The 17,951-nt window shown below is 42.8% G+C and overlaps 1 protein-coding gene across 1 annotated transcript; it reads right to left on the reverse strand.

The window, feature by feature from the left end:
- Positions 1-4,992: 4,992 nt before the first annotated feature.
- fhdc1 (FH2 domain containing 1) lies at positions 4,993-17,408 on the reverse strand. Its single transcript, XM_071537462.1, has 11 exons — positions 16,920-17,408; positions 14,739-14,800; positions 12,509-12,611; positions 12,182-12,267; positions 11,018-11,118; positions 9,821-9,891; positions 9,517-9,624; positions 8,798-8,868; positions 7,973-8,090; positions 7,581-7,745; positions 4,993-7,437 (listed from the first exon to the last, which is right to left on the reverse strand). The coding sequence occupies exons 1-11, from the start codon at positions 17,406-17,408 to the stop codon at positions 5,170-5,172; spliced, it is 3,642 nt and encodes a 1,213-aa protein (XP_071393563.1). The 3' UTR covers positions 4,993-5,169.
- Positions 17,409-17,951: the final 543 nt, after the last annotated feature.

Consider the following 17,951-nt stretch of genomic DNA (forward strand, 5'->3'; position numbering starts at 1 on the left):
CAGCACCATAGCTCCTGCACCACATCGCTAGCTTGCCTGGGAAGCTAAGCAGGTCTGGCTGTGGTTAGTCCTTGGATGGGAGACCACCTGGTGCTGGAAGTGGTGTTGGAGGACCAGTAGGAGGTGCTCTTCCCTCTGGTCTTATGAATAATATCCCCAATGCCCCAGGGCAGAGACAGGGACTCTGTCCTGTGAGTGAGCACCGTCCTTCGGATGAGACGTTAAACCGAGGTCCTGACTCTGTGGTCAATAAAGATCCCATCGGCACTCATCGCAAGAGTAGGGGTGTAACCCCGGTGCCCTGGCAAAATTCCCAAACAGGCCTTCCTCCCATCATGGCCACCTAATCATCCCTTGTTACCTAATTGGCTCTTTCAGTCCTCTACTCTCCACTGAGATAGCTGATGTGTGGTGAGTGTTCTGGCGCAAACTGGCTGCCGTGCATCACCCAGGTGGGTGCTACACATCGGTGGTGGATGAGTTGAGACCCCCCCCCATCATATGTGAAGCGCTTTGAGTACCTAGAGAAGCGCTATATAAATGTAATCAATTATTATCTTGCCAATACAATGTTTCCAGTCAAAACAGACAACTCATATTTATCCTCAACAGATATTACATGTGGGGTCCCACAGGGCTCAATTTTGGGCCCCATCTTATTCTTTATGTAGGGGTACATGCTTCCACTTGGACATATTATCCCTACAAATGCTGCAGAGTTTCTGTTATGTCAACAACATGCATAACGCCAAAAGACACTAACAGTTTGGCCATTCCCAAAAACCTCACAGATATTAAATATTGGATATTGCAGAATTTTCTACAACTAAATGAAACCAAATCAAAAATAGTCTGTTTTGGCCGACCCCAGTCCGTGCTCTGCCTGCCAGTGTAAAACCAGTAGCAAGACAATTAGGTGTAATGTTTGAGGCTAATTAGAGCTTTGACAAGCAGGTTAAGTTATCTAATCTTAACTGTCAATTGAAGAATATTTCCAAAATCTACAGTTTTCAGCTCTTCTCACATTTAGACTACTGCAACTCTCTGTATTCCTGCCTCACTCAAATGTCTCTCTCTCTCAAATTTGGACAAAATGCAACAACTAGAACTTTTACTTGAACGGAAAGACAAGATGACATCATCCTGATTTTATCTTCTTTATATTGGTTGCCTGTTAGTTTTAATATTGATTTTAAGATTTTGCCGATTACTTTTAAGATGGGTCTGGCACCAGGCTACATCAGACTATATGAGTCAGATTGGAGCCTGAGGTCCTCAGACGCGTCCCTATTGGCTGTTCCCAAGGCTATCAGGCCTTTATACCATCAGGACTCCCAGGCTTTGGAATGACCTGCCTGTGGAGCTCAGGCTGGATAAATCTGTATCATCTTTTAAATCACCTCTTAAACCTAATTTGTCTAGACTTACTTTGATGTAATGGTCGTTTCTCTATTATTTATGACCTCACTTCTATGATTCTTGCCTTACTTTTATTGTTTTTGCTGTCAATTTTTAGTTTGTTTTAATTTTTTGCTTTCAGGTGCTTTTCAAGTGCTTTGTAACTGTTTTGAAAGGTGTTATAATTATACAATGATTTTAGGATAAACATGTTAGGGGATGGAGGCCTGCCATCGATAGGATTGCTGAGGCACATGATGCTCTGCTGCTCTCTAGTGGTTCAGAGACAGAGGTGGGACACCACAGTCTGCATGTTCACTAATAAAAATGGGTATTGAGTGTTTGGTTGTGTCTGTGAGTTTCACTGTAAACTACAATACATTCAAGTTAGACATTAATGTTACCTTTTCTTGAAATATTTCTTTGAAAAGTTATTGTGAAAATAACAACTGTCTCTGTAGCCATAAGCATACTGTAGTTAGTAATGACCAGAAAGAGGAAATACCCCAAACAAATACTTGAAGTGATTTGATTTAATTTGATTTGTTATTTTCCATAGCCATTGTTATTTTTTAACAGCATACTTATGATGTTGGCATTACATTGCACATACATAATTTGGAATTACCATTCAACTTCATCATTGTGGACTCAAGACTGCATACTAAATCTCTGTGTAATTCAACTTCACACAAGGTTCAGGATTCACAGCAGTTTCAGTTCATTCTCAAGTGAAGTTTAAAAAACACTCAACAAGTCTTCAGGTGACACAGCAATGTGATTTTATTGATTTCTTTGATATCATCATCAGAGATATAAACTGCAACAGAGTATCATTACACTTTGCAGCCCTGTGGTCTAGTGATCATTTGCTCCAGATGGTGATCAGTCTTTCTTTTTCATTGTGAGACATTAGATTAGAGAAGGCCAAGCTGAACCGAAGCAGTAGAGCACCTATTTGCCTCAGGTGTGAGAACTATAGCAGACACGTGTTAAGATTCTCATCACAAAGAATCACATTAGAGTACAGTAGAAAACACCCTAATTATTCATTCCTTTCCCGTGTACAAAAGACACGCTGGGGAAATCCATGCCAATATAAGTAACATTTGCTTATGTGGTGAAAGGTAAAATGTTGGATTACTAAATATTGAGTCATAGCAATTGTGCGGGTAACTATTTGGCAAGGCCAAAAGGATTCTAAGTAATATAAAGTCACTATCTATAGTGTGAGCAAGTTTAGGGTAACACTAAACAAATGCCTTTACACCATTTAGACTTTGCCAGGGCTTGTAACTTAGCCTCTGACATGATTTGGAGGACTGTATTGACTTTCTAGGTTTAGAGGGCCATTAGTCAGACTTTACCGATTTTGTTTTTATCCCCCAGCTATGTCTCTGGTCTGTGTGCAGTCTCCCTTCCTTGGTCTGAGTTACTACGGTAACCATCCCATAACAAGGAAGTGGTGGAAGGGCAAGTAGGTATTCAAATTCCACATCAGCCCTAGTGTTGTAAGCCAGTCAGACGTAATGTAAAGGCCACCCATTGTAGTGCCCCGGGCTCTTAAAAAAGACAGCAGCAGGGGGCATTGTGGGATAGACAAAGGAGGTCTCCCTTAGGATGAATAGACTGCAGATGATTGGGACTTATAAATTGTGTCCAAGTCAGGAGAATAGCAGCTCTACAGTTCCACTTTGATCCAAGATGCAGAATGGTATTGTGTCTCCTTTTTAGAGGCCCAATCTATAATTCAAATGTAAACAAAAGTGTATCCCCACATTCAAACATGGGTGGGACATATTTTCATGGTCACAGTGGGACTACATTGTGTACTATTTATGCTAAATGAACTTTTTTGAATATATATTTTGAAGCTGTAAAACTTTTTTTGTTTGTAGTGATTAGAAGTGGAATGAAATACATTTGAGTTCTGATGGGCTAAGAGGGTAGATTATTTTCCACCTATTAAGTGAAACTCTACAAGAAGCTTTGTGATTTTACTGTTCACAGTTCACAGTAGTTTGTGTCAAAAAATCTGGATTGGGTTTTAGTTTTTAATTTTAAGATGCATACAGTCCACAGACACTGACGTACGACATTGGGCTTTTTGCGTCACCAATTCTGTAACTTCATTTGCATTACAGAGAGCAGGAAGAAACCTGCAGCCTACCAACCGACTGTAGGTTAGGGCTTTCAAACTGATCTAAGATATGGATGCCTTGCTTTGACATACAGGCCTTGAACATGATATGTAATCTGTGGTCAGACATAATTTCACTCTTTCCTTTTGTCAGTCCTCACTTTTATCACTTTTTACCCTTCATGTATTTAATGCTATGTAAACATAATGATAGTCAGAAAAATACTATGTCTTTACATTATTTACAAAGTGAATTACTATCCAGCTGAGTCACGATTTCAGTAAGGTATGATGGAATGTAGGAAAGATTTCTACTCTGATTTACAATCAAGGAGTTTCTACTGGTGATGGAACGGCTACATCAAGCTTTAAGGCAATGCACTGTTGTGTGTTGCTGCCATCAAGGCAATGGCACAATGCTGTTTGAAAGGCAAGTGGTGTGAAATGGTCAACAGGGCTGAACAATGACCAGTTAGGGCTATTTAACATTGTCAAGAAAGGTGTAGGCCTACACAAAATATGAGATGACTACATTCACTGTAGAAAAATGAAACAGAGATTACACTGTCAAAAAATTACATGGAGAATGATATTTTCAGTGTTATTTCAGTTCAATGCTTTTCTTTCATAGCATTAGCGTTGATCTTGGTATAGCCTATATAGGAAACATTTCCTACATGCACTTCTACTCCATGATAGTATGGAGGAGTTCTAACACATTTACAAACTTTAACTACTGATACATACATACAAAAGGTATGAGAAGTACCACAGCTGGTATACACACTGGTATAATCTGAGTGACCCTATATACTGTAGCTATATACTATACCAGGGAACGGTAAAAAGTGACATTGCAGTTACATCAAACCAAATGATCAGATCTACTGATTTTTCATGCAAAACCAACTGAACAGATTCTATTTCTCCTTCTGGTGCAAGGCCACTGCAATCTTTCTGAGGTATCAAGCAAAGGAACCGAAGGAACAAAATAGCAAACAGAGCAGTACTCTACAGGAGGATGCAACAAAACGAAAAGACGCAATGACAGCAGCAAGGTAAAGTACAACAAACCTTGAAACCCTGAATGAAAGACACTGAAACTCAGTCTCAAATTGTCAAAGCTAATTAGCAGCATTATATCGTCAGTAGTGTTTACCTACAGTTACATCAACCACCATCACAGAGTAGTACATAGTAGACAGCTAAGCAGGCAAAAAGGCTCCTGTGTAAAACGTGGGATTTGCCATTTGTCAGTTTAGTTTAACCTCCCACCCCCACCCCCCAAACAAGAGAAATTGAAAATTGAAAATGAACAGAAACTGAAAAAATAAATCATTTGTATGAACAAAACTGGACCACATGGAACAGTACATTGCATCTTGCTCTTTGCAATTCAAAAAACTGATACAAAGTCGGCCAATGGAGCAACCTTATGTGGATGAGGTGACATAGTTTGATGATGTTGGTTTTTTTTTACCAGATTCCTGTCTTTGCATTATATATTAGGACAAGTTCAAAGTCTGCACAGTAAATGGGGAAGGAAAGCAAATCTCAATTTACATCTAATGCAGGAAAAGTTGTCTCTTTCTCTTCCTCCTTTCTCCAGTCAATTTCCACCATGTCTAGTTTTACTTCCAGCTTGGCTTGGAGCTTCTGCCGGATGTCACCGGGTCTCTGGATTGGACGGACTTCTCAGAAAAGCTAGCGCTCTTACGAGGATCTTCACGTGTTGGAGGTGGTGGGGGAGTTTCGCTACGGTAGGTGCTTCGACTGGTCGCCTTTACACTTTGCACCCTACGCAGGCTGGTCCCCTGGGGCCGCTCCTCACTCTGGGTGGACTGCTGCCCGCTGGTAGCCATATTGTGAACTGGAGGTGATATTCTATTCTGTTTCGCAGAGCCTGTCCGAGCCAGGAGTGAGGGGCTGCGGGAGGGGGTGGAGGGAACAGAAGGGGGACCAAGCTCCTTCTTGGTCCTGGAGGAGGAAGAGACAGTGTTACGGGCAAAGCTGGGCACATCTGAGCTGGTCCTTGGGCCCAAGGTCTGTGAACTGCTGTTCTCAGAGGAAGCCCCAGCCTGAACTTGGGCCTGGGCCTGGGCCTGAGCCTGGGCCTGAGCCTGGGCCTGGGCCAGCGCTCTCATGGTCGAGCGGCACATCTTCTCCTCGGGAGCAGGCTTGGGGATGTTCCTCACAGGTTTAGCGCTGGGCTTGTGGAGGGAGGAGTTCCTTGGGGTGGAATCACGTGCCCATCTAGAAATGGTGTTAGTGAGGCCACTTATCCTCTGGGCTTTTGACTCATCGGGGGGAAGACTGGAGTGTCGGGGGGGCCTGTTGGTCTTCTCACTCCTTCCTCTGGCTGGGGTGCTCTGGTCACGGAGGGGCCGGCGTGACTCGCCACTGTCATGACCCAAAGTTCTCTCTGTTCGCTTGTTGCTGCCCGTTCTAGTAAGCTTGGTAATGGGCACAACTTTGCGCATGCCCTGGTTCTCACTGGTGGTCAGAGTTCTCACACCGCGGCCTCCGTTGCCCTTGGATGCTTTGATAGCCTTGCTCTTTGCGTGCATTGGTTTTCGACCGCTTGTCTGTGCATCTTTCTCCCCCGCCTGTTTTCCCTCAGCAGTGTCACAGCTGTCTGTGTCCCACTCTTCAGTGGTACCAGATGGAGTTACGGATGCTGCATCCACAGATCTTGGTGCTGAAAGCTCATTGGTTGAAGTTGAAACAGACTGGTCATTGGTAGACATGGACTCCAAATTAGAAGATAGAGAGCTTGGATCTTGCTGGCTCTCCTGAACATTGCTGCAGTCAGTGGTTTTGAAGTCAGGGACCAGTCCCTCCTTCATTAGAGGCGAGCTTTCAATCTCAGAGTAATCCAAGGTAACAGAGCAATCTGTTTCTGTGCAGTCTAGTATATAAAACACTGGCTTCTTATTGGATGCAGAGGTATCTAGTGGGAGGGGCGTATCACAGGTTGTTGATGAAACTGTGCTGTTGTCCTCTTCTTCTTTATCTTTCTGAAGAGAGGCCACAAGCTGCGTGGGATGAACTACTTTCCCTTCCCACAATGCCTTGAGATCTGCCCCTCTTTCTAAAACCTTATTACTAGGTGGGATGTCCAGAACAAGATTCTTGGGAGGAGACTCTCTCTCCCTTTGCAAATCAGTCACCACCACATCCCCAAGGTTGACAAAGTGCATATGATTACTGTTATTGTTTGGACTAGGTAGGTCAAAGGCTTGAGGACCACGAACTAAAGTATGCTTCTCCACACTAATGTTCATGTGGCCTGTAATTGCTGGGTTGGGTGGTTGGGCTGGCTTCTGAAAGACACAGTAGGATCGAGGCAGAACACTGCCCTCTGACACAGATGAGTAATTGTTGTTGTTATATGGGTCCTCATTTGCATTTAGTCTTGGGGAGGAAAACCTGGCCAGTGGGCTAATGGGCTCTGTTTCTGCATGTGGAGACGTTACTGTGACCTGTCTGTCACGCCCCAGCTCACGGTTGTCATCCTGGGATAAGAGCCAGGGGGTAGTCCTCCGTTGGAGTGCTCTGCCAGACCGAGGTAGACTGTTAAACTTGGAATAGTCAGTGGGAATCCCAGTGCCTCCGAATAGCTCAAGGTATCCTTGGAGTTCGCGGTCTGCCATGGTGGTCATGGTGTGGCGGTGGCGGCGGGCACTGGCAGAGCGTCCCAGGGGGCTGTGTGGACTCTGGGATCTCTGCTGGAAGAAGTCAAGGAGGCCTTCCTTGGTGAGCATGTCCACGTCGTTCTCACTGCTGCTCCGACCGAAACCCCCGCTCTGGTCGGCACCGGACCACGCAAAACGTTTTTCCTCCAACTCTCTCAGGCGACGCTGTCTGGCTGCCTCCTTCAACTCCCGGTCCAGGTTGTCCTGAGAGAAAGAGGAAGGTGTAGAGATGTAGAGAGGCAGACAGGGGAAGAAAGAAATATCAGTAACATCAAATGAAACCAGAGACAATAACACTCCAAGCATTTTCTAACCACTAAATTCACCTCTCTTAAATAAAAGCTAACCTTAACAGCTTTCTTGAACTTGATGCAGAAGTCTTGAAAGATGCGGAAGCACTCATCCAGCTTGAAGGTGTCCTTGTCTTCACAAAAGAAATCAATGAGAGCATTCCCCTCCTTACGCAGATCCAGCCTACGTCTCTTCAGGTCCTGAAGGGTCCGTGCTGAACTCTGAGACACAAACATACATATGGATATTTAAACAATGTTATAATCCTCTATGGATGTAACCATCTTTCAGTAGATTCAGCAGCGCCTGAATTGATCACAAGTCTTTATACATTTTCCTTTTGGGAGTCACCAGTAACCAACTTTCTGTGTGTGTGTGTGTGTGTGTGTGTGTGTGTGTGTGTGTTTCTGTGTGTGTGAAACATATTACATGAAGAATGGTGCCACACCTGCAGAAAGGGCTCAAGCTGCTGCAGTAGCTCCTGGTCTCTTTGGACCTTCTCCTCGAGGGATCTGGTCTTAACGTATAAGGAGGAGAACTCCACCTCAATGTTCTCCACTGAGATTCTGCATGGGAACATTATAGATCAGGATAATGCTCTTGGATACATTTTTGGTTTTTAGTATATATAATCACATTGCTGACATTATGCAATTCTGCTGCAATTCTCATTATAATAGTGTTTAGAGGTATGATTTTTGACAAATCTGCCATTTGGCAGGGTGCAGCGGCTGTCAGCCAGTAAAGGTGAAGAAAGGACCACTGTAAGGAAGGCAGAGTGAAGGAGGAGCAGTGTGTTCGCATATCCTGAGGGAGGGAGAGTAATCTTGGCTCTCTGGTGCAGGGGCTGTACTCTGCCATGCAAAGATGACCTTGCGAAATTGACAGAGCCTGAGAGGCACCAGGGGCATACTGCAGTCTAAACTGTACTCTCAAAGTACTGCTCTTAAGTTAGATGTTAGCTTGGGTAATGGGTCTGGATACAATAAAAAAATAAAACATCCTCACCCTCACCTTCCATTATTTACAGCTTACAGAAATGTTACAAAAATGAATTACAGATTCTGCAAATCACTTTCATCTAGTTCTTCGCTAGTGATATAATATGACATTATAAGGTGACACTAATGAATGTAAGATTTATCTAAAATTGAGAATGGAATTCAATACATGACAGGTATCAAGTTAACTGGAAGCTGTTTTTATGGCAATACAGGCTTTAACAAATAGATAAACACTACTGACAGTACAACACTCCTAAAGAAGCGTTTACCTCGCTGCACTCTGGACATCTTGAAGTTTCTCTGGAAACTTGAGCAGCTTCTCGTCTTTCTTCTTTGCCTCCTAAGTAGAGAGAGAAATGACACAATTTACACCCAGATCATTGGTACATGACAAGGTGGCATCACTGCTGTGTGAAAGACAACTCTTTGTTTGGTTATGTAACGGCTCGGTCAGCCACACTTGCTCCTTTCTATTTCCTCACCATCTGCCATCCACCTCCACCAGCCCTCCTGCAATATTAATCCCATCTCGTGTTTGGACACCGTTTACTCAAACACCACTGCTGTCACAGATTTATATAGAGCAAATTCTTTGCAGCTGACAGATTAACTATTCCTTACCTGGACTAAAATAAGTCTCACATTTCAGAATTTTAAATTTACACATTTGAATTTTTGTATGGTTTAACTGCAGACATCAGGGCAGACCATAGACTTTCCAACATGAAATATTCATAGACTGAAATGGGCATCCAGTTGTTAAAGTCTGATACAGAGTTACCTGTGCATTCCCTCCAAAATAGAGTTACTAGTGTGCTTAAAGCAGAGTATCTTGTAGACACGCACACATAAACTTCATCATTACAGGGGAAAACAGGGGAAAATATACATACTTATGCCTGTTTCTGCATGCTTTTCAGAGTTTTATGTATTATTCTATATACATGAAGGTGTATATTGTAGAGGTTTAGTGGAAGCCATCACTGACCAGGGCAACAAAGTGCAGCAGATTCATTCCTGGCTTGTTGGCCTTGGTGTCAGCCAATGAGAGGAGGGATGACAGCTTGAATCCCACAGCGTTGCCTGCATAGCCCCCCTGAGGATGACAATGAACAATCTCACAGATCTGTAGCAAGCCACTGAATCAGACAGATAGGAGAGGAGGTGTAGAGAGAGAGAGAGAGAGGGAAGGAAGGAGGGAGTGCACTGAAGGTAAAAGGATAGAGGGAGAAAGAGAGGAATCAATAGACAGTATATTGCATGTACCAAGTGAACAAGAGTTATGGACTTACAGCATTCATGATGTTCCCAGCCTGCAGCACCAGATGCAGAATGGCATGGAGCTCCTCGCAGTTCATCAGCTCTATAGAAAGGGATCAATACAAACTCACTTAGAGAATGCAGAGCAGAACACAGCATCCCATTACACACTATTTCACATTCATTTACCACCACCCACGACAGCTATCAGCAACTAATGACAGTCCATGCCAAATTCAGAGGCAGTAAAGGGAAAGTAATCTTTTTTTTAGACCAGCTGTCCCTTTAATGCAGTAAGTAAACACTGCAAATAGTTTCAATTAAATACTGCCATAAAAATCATTCTTAATTTGTCCCGTTCAGTGTTAAAACTGATAGTTCACCCCTGCAGTGCAGCGAAAGGGTCATGGTCCTGTAGAAGAGGGTTTGAGATAAATCCAATAAAGCACAGCAAGAGAGGCAAGAAACCACGACTCAGCTAAAATGAGCCCCATTGCGACTGATGAGAGCAAAAGCCCTGTTAAACATTTCACACAATTTCTTTGAGTTTGTAATCCCCCATATTTGCTGAGCAATATGGAAGGGCTATGTGTGTTGTTGTTGTGTGTGTATATATGTGTGTGTGTGTGTGTGTGTGTGTGTGTGTGTGTGTGTGTGTGTGTGTGCATGTCATGTGTGTTATTTTACACTGGATTACAGGCACAATGGTGTACAGCAATCGAGTGTTACGTTCAACGTACAGTATATTTTATGAGACTGTTAAAGACTGAGCAATAACTGCAATACTTTCTGCTGTTCTTATTCCAATGCACCAACTCAGCCACAATGATAAAGTCGATTGCAGTACAGTCAGTATCTACTGAATTTAAATTCAACAAACTAATATCACTGAGAAAACTAATTTGTATAGTAACTCACTATCATTTAAATATACTTAAAATAATAAAAAATACAATATTGAAATAGTAAAAAGACTAAAAATGGTCTTGAAAAAACTACAACACTACATACTGTAAAACAGCCTTGTCTTTGCCATCCATCCTCAAAATACTTTATTACTCTGTCCCTACACAGCCCCGTCTCAGGTGACACATTCCCAGCCTTTGTTCACCACTGCTGATGGCTCAAATATCTGGGTCACCTGTCTGAGCGCGTGTGGGTGTAAGCGTGAGTGTGAGGGTGTGTGTGTCGGTGTGTGTGGAGCAGTGTCAGTGCCAACATGTTATTACCTTTAGTGGCCACACGGATGACATCGATCTCGTGGCTCATCACGGCACAGGAAGGGAAAAACTCCTCGCGGAGGACCATGGCCTCAATTCGTACCTCAAAACTGTCAGAGCGTAGAGCAGAGGGGCGTCACGTTCACATTCAAAGGTATGTGCCTATCATGGACTAAGAGCTGCTGAATGTATGGCAAAGAGGCAAACACATTAGTTTGAGCCTCTTCATTATCATCTGGTTAGGATGACAGGGACAGAGAGAAAGAGGAGGGACAGGCAGCAGAATGTAACTTGTGATGTGATCTTTGGCCGGATGGCAAAAGGAGATGTCAGTCCTTAGCACTATGTTGAACAGGGGTGATATTACTGGAGAACAATGTTGGGCTTGTTACTCAAAAAAGTTGATATTCATTACTTGTTTCAAAAGTAATTTTAGTATATTCTACTATATAATTTTACTATACTTAATACTATCTGGGAGTAGTAACTTGTTACACCAATCATCATATTACTTTTCCATTACACCCCCAGTATTGACAATTCCATCCTCTCCCCTGAAAAATTGGAATAACTCAATGATGTGTCCTGTGTCCTTCTATACGAATCATCAAGTTTACCAGATAGCATTGAAGTCCAAGGTTGTTGTCATTGTTTTTGCCTGATAAAATCAAAATAGTGGGAATCCTTCCACCTGAAAATGACTTTTCTGTCATTTTGTGAGAATGGCTTGGCCTGTGTCAACTCAGTATGATGAAACTGATGAAAATTAATTGGAGGATGGTGGTGGGATTCAGTCATATTTTTGATTGGCAACTGTAATATTATTACTGAAATTGAATTAGTAATTCATTACACTACTCGTTACAGAAAAGTAATAATATTAGTGTAATGTGTTATCACCCAACACTGTTGGAGAGAAGAAAAGTGGGAAGGATTAGGTTTTTCCTTTCCATGAAATGTGAAAAGAGACTTGTAGCAGGACTTAAAGATGATTAAGAAGTTCATTATGAGTAAGACTGAGGGTCAGTGGATGGTCAGTACTAAATACAAAGTTATCCTCACAAAACTCTGAATATTGTAAACCTCGCCCCCTTTATCTTCCATGGGCCATTCATAAACTGACTTCATATTTCACTTTCATAGCAACATATACTGTGGTAGAGATCACCTTACCGTGGCACCTGGATCAAGAGGTACATAAAGGAATCAACAAGTGTCAACTTGCTCGGGTCTCCTTTAAATGCCTGTAGTTTCTTGATCTGTGGAGAGAACAGAGGCAGCAGATGCTCAGCAGGGTCTACAATCTGCATTCAGTGACTTTTATTCTCACCAGCAACTTTATCATGTTTTGGTGCTTTATTCATAAAAGTGGTGCCATTCATAGCTGCTAAAGTACACAGTGTTCTTTGCGTACACACACACACACACACACACGCACACACACATACACACACACACACACACACACACACACACACACACACACACACACACACACACCTCCTCAGTGTCAGGCAGGAGTTTCAGCAGGTCTTTGAGCAGCTCCGCTCCATAAATCTTGCCTTCTCCTTGTCGTATGTCTTCCACAATGGAGTGGTTGGACCTGGAAGACAGTTCAGTGACAATGTGTTCAATGACAGTGAAGTTCAAAAGGCACAGGTGCTCTCTTTCCGCTCTCCCTCTGCTTACACAGGGCAGTAAATCCTCTGAGTTTCCTCTCAGAGGCACGACAGATGTCCCGGTCTGGCATGGATTTATTAACAAGCAAAACAAGCCAAAAATGCTGCCACCAACGGTTAAGGGATTCACTCACTGTTTTGGACAGCACAGGTAAAATGACAAACCTAATTTCCAGTTCCTACGTTTTTTTTTACGATTGCTTTGGCTCTATTTTCACAACAGAATTTCAATGTGGAAAAGTGTTAGTTTTAAGAGCCAAACTGACTTTCCAAAATCTCAAAAGACACAAAATGCTGTGCTTAGCTACAAAATGCACAACTCTAAATCTCAAGCTCACTTCTCAGAATACACCTCCCTCATTTAGGAACAATGTTCCAGTACTTATTACTACATATGTAGTTCGCTAAATCAGTTGAACGTGTATTTTCAGTCATGTCTTGGTACTTTCAGTGAGATTACCCAGGTGAGTAGCACTGCAACACAATTACTAATTACTTCACCACTATATAAAAGGCTGTTAGAAAGCCTATATGGCCGTTTCAACATGGAGCAGGACAATATAGGTGGAACTGAAGGTTGAGGTCGTGGTCAGGGTTACTGCAAAATAGTAACAGAAATATTACTGTATTATTTTTACTTTTGGTTTCTTTGGGTTACTGTTACTGTAAAAGAGTCTGTGTTTTCCTTTTTGAGTCTTTCTTGCATCATGATGAACACTGTTGCATTCATTTTGCCATCTATCTAATCCAGAAATTCAGAATATCAAAAGGGAATGCATTGTTTGCTGTACAAAAGTTCAAAAAGATCACTACAGCTGAAATTGAAAACTTTTCTTCTGTTCTTTCAAAGTCTAGGCAATCGTAAAAATTTGTAAGAGAGGACAGTATGTATGCAACAGCTAATAATAGTACAATATCAATGCGACGTCAAGTGGAAAGGGACAAATAAAAACAAACACCGACTGTACTGACGCCACTGCCCAAACACAGTGGAGTGCTGCTATAGTTGCTCTTACAACAGTCAAATTTCATGAAAATATGGTGGGGAGCAATGCAAATGGACTGTCATGCAAATAGACTTCTGAAACACATTCTGTTTCAATGTACTCCACTATGTAATGCAATGCTGAGTTCAGCTGAACGCACTTCCAGTTTTCTTGAACCAATTAAGTATAAACAATGGTGTCGCAGCCAGTGTGCTAAGAAAGCATATTAGAATAACTGACACAGATTTTGACCCTAATCTCCTACAATTGTGAATAGATTTTTCCTTAATTAAGCTAACCCACACAAACCGAAACTGAAAAACGTTTTCAAGTTATCATAGGAGTGTTTCGTCGCTAGATGCTGGCTTTCATATCTCTTGGTTAAGTCAGACAAGAGCACAAACAGCTAAAAAATCCCCCATGTACTCAAATGTGGGATGTGAAGTTGGATATAAAACTATGATATTTTTTTTTTTATTATAAATCATCAATCTTATTCCCTTCAGTCTGAGTCTCAAGTCACATTGGGACCAATTAATGTTTTCCCTATGTTCATTAGCTGAAGGTCTCTATCTCTGTATATATTTCTCTCTCTCTCATTTTCTTTCTTTCTCTCTCTCTCTCTCTCTCTCTCTCTCTCTCATTATGCCCTTGTACACACATACTGCAGAACACAAAGAACCATGACATGGCACTTGCGCACGTACTTATGGTCCTGTATAGCTCAATGGATACTGAAAATGCTAAAAATGCAGTAAGGTACTGTGTAAGGTGCTTTGGATAGAAAGTGTCTGCCAAATGGCAGATATTAATGCACCAGCCTCCTTCCTACACCCTACTGTACTCCCCACTGGAGTGAGATGGGAGATGGTGCGAGTTATGGCCTCGTGTTCTGGACTTTTAAACCTCACCACAACTTAAACCAGTTACACAACTGCATTGAATTTCACACTGGGCGTACTATTTCCCCCCCAGAGTTATCAATGGAATATATAGCCTACATGCTCCACTGGGCTTTATGTAAGCTGCTCTCCCTCAGGTAGCAGGCGAAAGATGAAGACTTACTTCTTGAATTGCTTGAGGAAAATGCCCACATTCATCCCCCTCTTAGAGTCCAGGATGCTGATCTGAAAACAATTGAAAGATAGTGAGTCATAGTTTCCATACAAACAAAGAAACAGGAACAAAACCCTTCAGACACATAGACAAACACACACATGCGCACGTATACATGCAAACAAATCCCACACCCCTGCCTGCTCCCAATCAATGCTGGGCATAAGCCTTATCTGTGACCCCACCCCCACCCCCACTACACACACACCCATGACGTAACCCTTAGTCCCGCACAGTCACCCTATAGGACAACTGAAATTCCACCTGGGCCACACGTGTGGTACATGCCACCCTCACTAACAATGGTAATTATTGGCCTGTATTGCCTTACTTTAAAAAGGTGAAGGTACAGTAAGTTCTCAAACAGAACCCTGCTCAAGATGTAATTATAGCATTTAAACAGCATTTAGACGCAGCTGTGGGTTTAATTAAAGAAGGTGAGTGCAGGTGGAGGAGGAAAGGTAAAGAAACCATTTAAACTAACTGAAGTTAACTTCCCCATACTCTAACAAGGCTTTCATTTGATAAATACATATATTATTAAAACATACACTACCAGTCAAAAGTTTGGATGAAATGTTTTTCATTATCTTCAAGCCATTTTGATCTAAAGGCTTATGCTTGAATGCTTGAAATTTGTTTTTTAGACAAATATAAATAGTGAAGTTGATGCCTATGTATGAATTTCTTTCCAAAGCCTTTGCCTTTCCATCAAGGCAAAGGGCGGCTACTTTAAAATATAAGATAGTTTTGATTTGTTTAATACTTTTTTTGGTCACTGCATGATTCCATTTGTGTTATTTCATAGTTTTGATGTCTTTACTATTATTCTAAAATGTGGAAAATAGTAAAAATAAAGAAAAATGTAGTGTGTCAAAATGTTTGACTGGTAGTATAAACTATAATATATACATGACAATGACAATATCAAAAAAGTATAGGACAATGCATTCCATATTAATATATGACAGGGAAAGATTAGCAACAGCTTGCATTAGAGATATGCCTCTGTGTGCGCAGAGGGTGGCTATATTTGAAACTCCCAAGGGACTGTTTAGTAATACCCAGAATGCTCCCTGCAAACTGCTCAGACTTTGAGGTTTACCCACTGCAGTCACTCCATTGTGGGAACACAGAGGGGAGTTATTCTGTGACATGAGTCTGCCTAAGCCTCACGCGGGTATTGCTTTACAGTTCACACGTTACTTTCCAGGAGTCCACAATGATGCATGCAGGCCATTGTGTTGAGTATGTACCCAAACTTAATGCATTTCTACACTCTAAAGAAAAGGTGTAATTTAGCACCTTTATGAGTTACCTGGCTTGGCCCTGCAGGAAAACCCTAATAGGTGCAATCTAGAGCTATGTAGCATTGTGTGGCTTTTCAGCACTGAATCTGAACCTGAACCTGGGACTTTCTTATCACATCTATGATTCAGCACCTGAGCCAACGACTATGTCTTGAAGGGGGAAATTTTTCCTGTCACGTTTGCTGCAACAATGGCGGTGGACTGAAGCGTTTGCAGGCCATCGTCACTCCATTATTTGACTAATCAAACTGCACATTTTCTGACAGAGATTTCTAATGATTCCTAAGCCTATACACTATCCCACATCAGAGTATTTGAATCAATACAATAAAACAGAAGATGGATAGGGGTCAAATGAACACATTTTCACCCTTAAACCAATCTTTCTAATTCTGAATCTTTGATCTTTCACACTCAATTTGTAAAAGCTGGTTCCTCAGATCAAGAAAGTTTTGAAAACAGTGCCATACCATGTAAATAAGAATACTTTTGGAACCCTTATTGTTTGGCGTGTATATGTGGCATGTGTCTTATATAATTGTCTTTTGTACAGAGGAAAACATCTCAGTCCCTAGAGTAGACTCATATATTGTGGGGCTCTGAAAGGTGATTGTATAAGCAGGTGCTTTGTGTTGAACATAGTGATTTCCCAGAATAAGTAGACTGTGGGGACAAACTGTCAACTGTTAATTTCAACTACAACAGGAGTGTTTTGTCCTCTTTGTCACTGTCAAGGCAAGTTTTGCAGTGTTTCATTCACAATACAATTCCCGTAGCTGAATGGAGCTGCCACTGTAATGGACTGATGCCACCCACTCACCTCGTCCTTGCTGCTCTCCTTGAAGGAGCGGGAGCGGGCGACACGGGCAGCGGGTCCGGTGGCCGGCGTTGCCCCCCGCGCGGCCATCACCGCCTCCTCCTGCTGCCCGAACAGCTCCTCCACAGAGCGAACGTCGATCTGGTACTGCTGCTGCCGCACCGCCATGGTCCAGATGTTGGGCTTCCCGCGCACCTTCTCCTCGGGGATCGGCTTCCAGAAGAAACTCCGCACACGCCGCTTCTTCCGCACGTTGTGGTTGGTGGACATGGTGGGCGGAGGGGGCGGGGGCGGGGGCGGCAGGGGAGGAGGAGGGGGGGCTTCATGCTGGGAGGTGTCAGGGGTGTCGCTGAGGGAAGGCAGGGTGGAGTGCGTGTGTCCAGACATAGAGGAAGGGTCAGAGGTGGTGGTGGAGGAAGTGGCGCAGCTGCTGCCCTCGCTGCTGCAGCCCTCTGTCTCATTGGTTGTGGACGGACAACTCATAACACGCATCACAGTGCGGCACAAGGCAGGGCCCGGTCCCGAGGATAAGCTGTCAGCATATGAGCTCCGTAAACACTCACTGCTGTGACAGGGCAGTTCACAAACTGAACAAGGTATCTGATCAGCACTACTTTTTCACAGTGATTTTTATGAAGCTTTCTTTAAAGTGTATCAGTTCAATTCTGAGGAACCTACAGAATTATATCAATCCGAACATCAAAATGGTTGCCGCAGGATAAGTCCCCTCTCTGTTCGAGGAGGGTAGGCGTCCCTTCATCTAGTCACAATGAAGGGAGCGTGTTCTTTGATTCTGTCCATCTCCATCACTCAGCTGGTCGTCCATCGTGCTGCGCAGGGCCTTTGAAGGTTTGCTCCCAGGGGAAGGGGGGGAATGGTAATGGCCATGGAGCTACAGGAGAAACAAAAACAACACAGGACAGGATTATACAGAGGTAGTCATGCATGTTGTCATGGGCAATCTGAAATTAGGGGAAATTAAGGGGTGCGACAGATCAAAAGAGAAGGGGTACCCAGTCAAAGGAGCTCACAATA

Source organism: Centroberyx affinis, unplaced genomic scaffold, assembly GCF_046629955.1.
Source record: "Centroberyx affinis isolate AG114_WGS23_722 - 3 ecotype Tasmania unplaced genomic scaffold, CSIRO-AGI_Caff_v1 ptg003053l_1, whole genome shotgun sequence".
NCBI classification, from domain to species: domain Eukaryota; kingdom Metazoa; phylum Chordata; class Actinopteri; order Beryciformes; family Berycidae; genus Centroberyx; species Centroberyx affinis.

Bases quoted from the DNA above. Each gene is read 5' to 3' on its own strand.
- fhdc1 (XM_071537462.1), bottom strand. From the start codon at position 17,408: ATGCGTGTTATGAGTTGTCCGTCCACAACCAATGAGACAGAGGGCTGC. The intron at 12,268-12,508 runs GTGTGTGTGTGT...TTCTCTCCACAG, and splicing joins TCCTGCCTGACACTGAGGAG to ATCAAGAAACTACAGGCATT. The intron at 7,746-7,972 runs GTGTGGCACCAT...TTTGTGTCTCAG, and splicing joins AGCTTGAGCCCTTTCTGCAG to AGTTCAGCACGGACCCTTCA.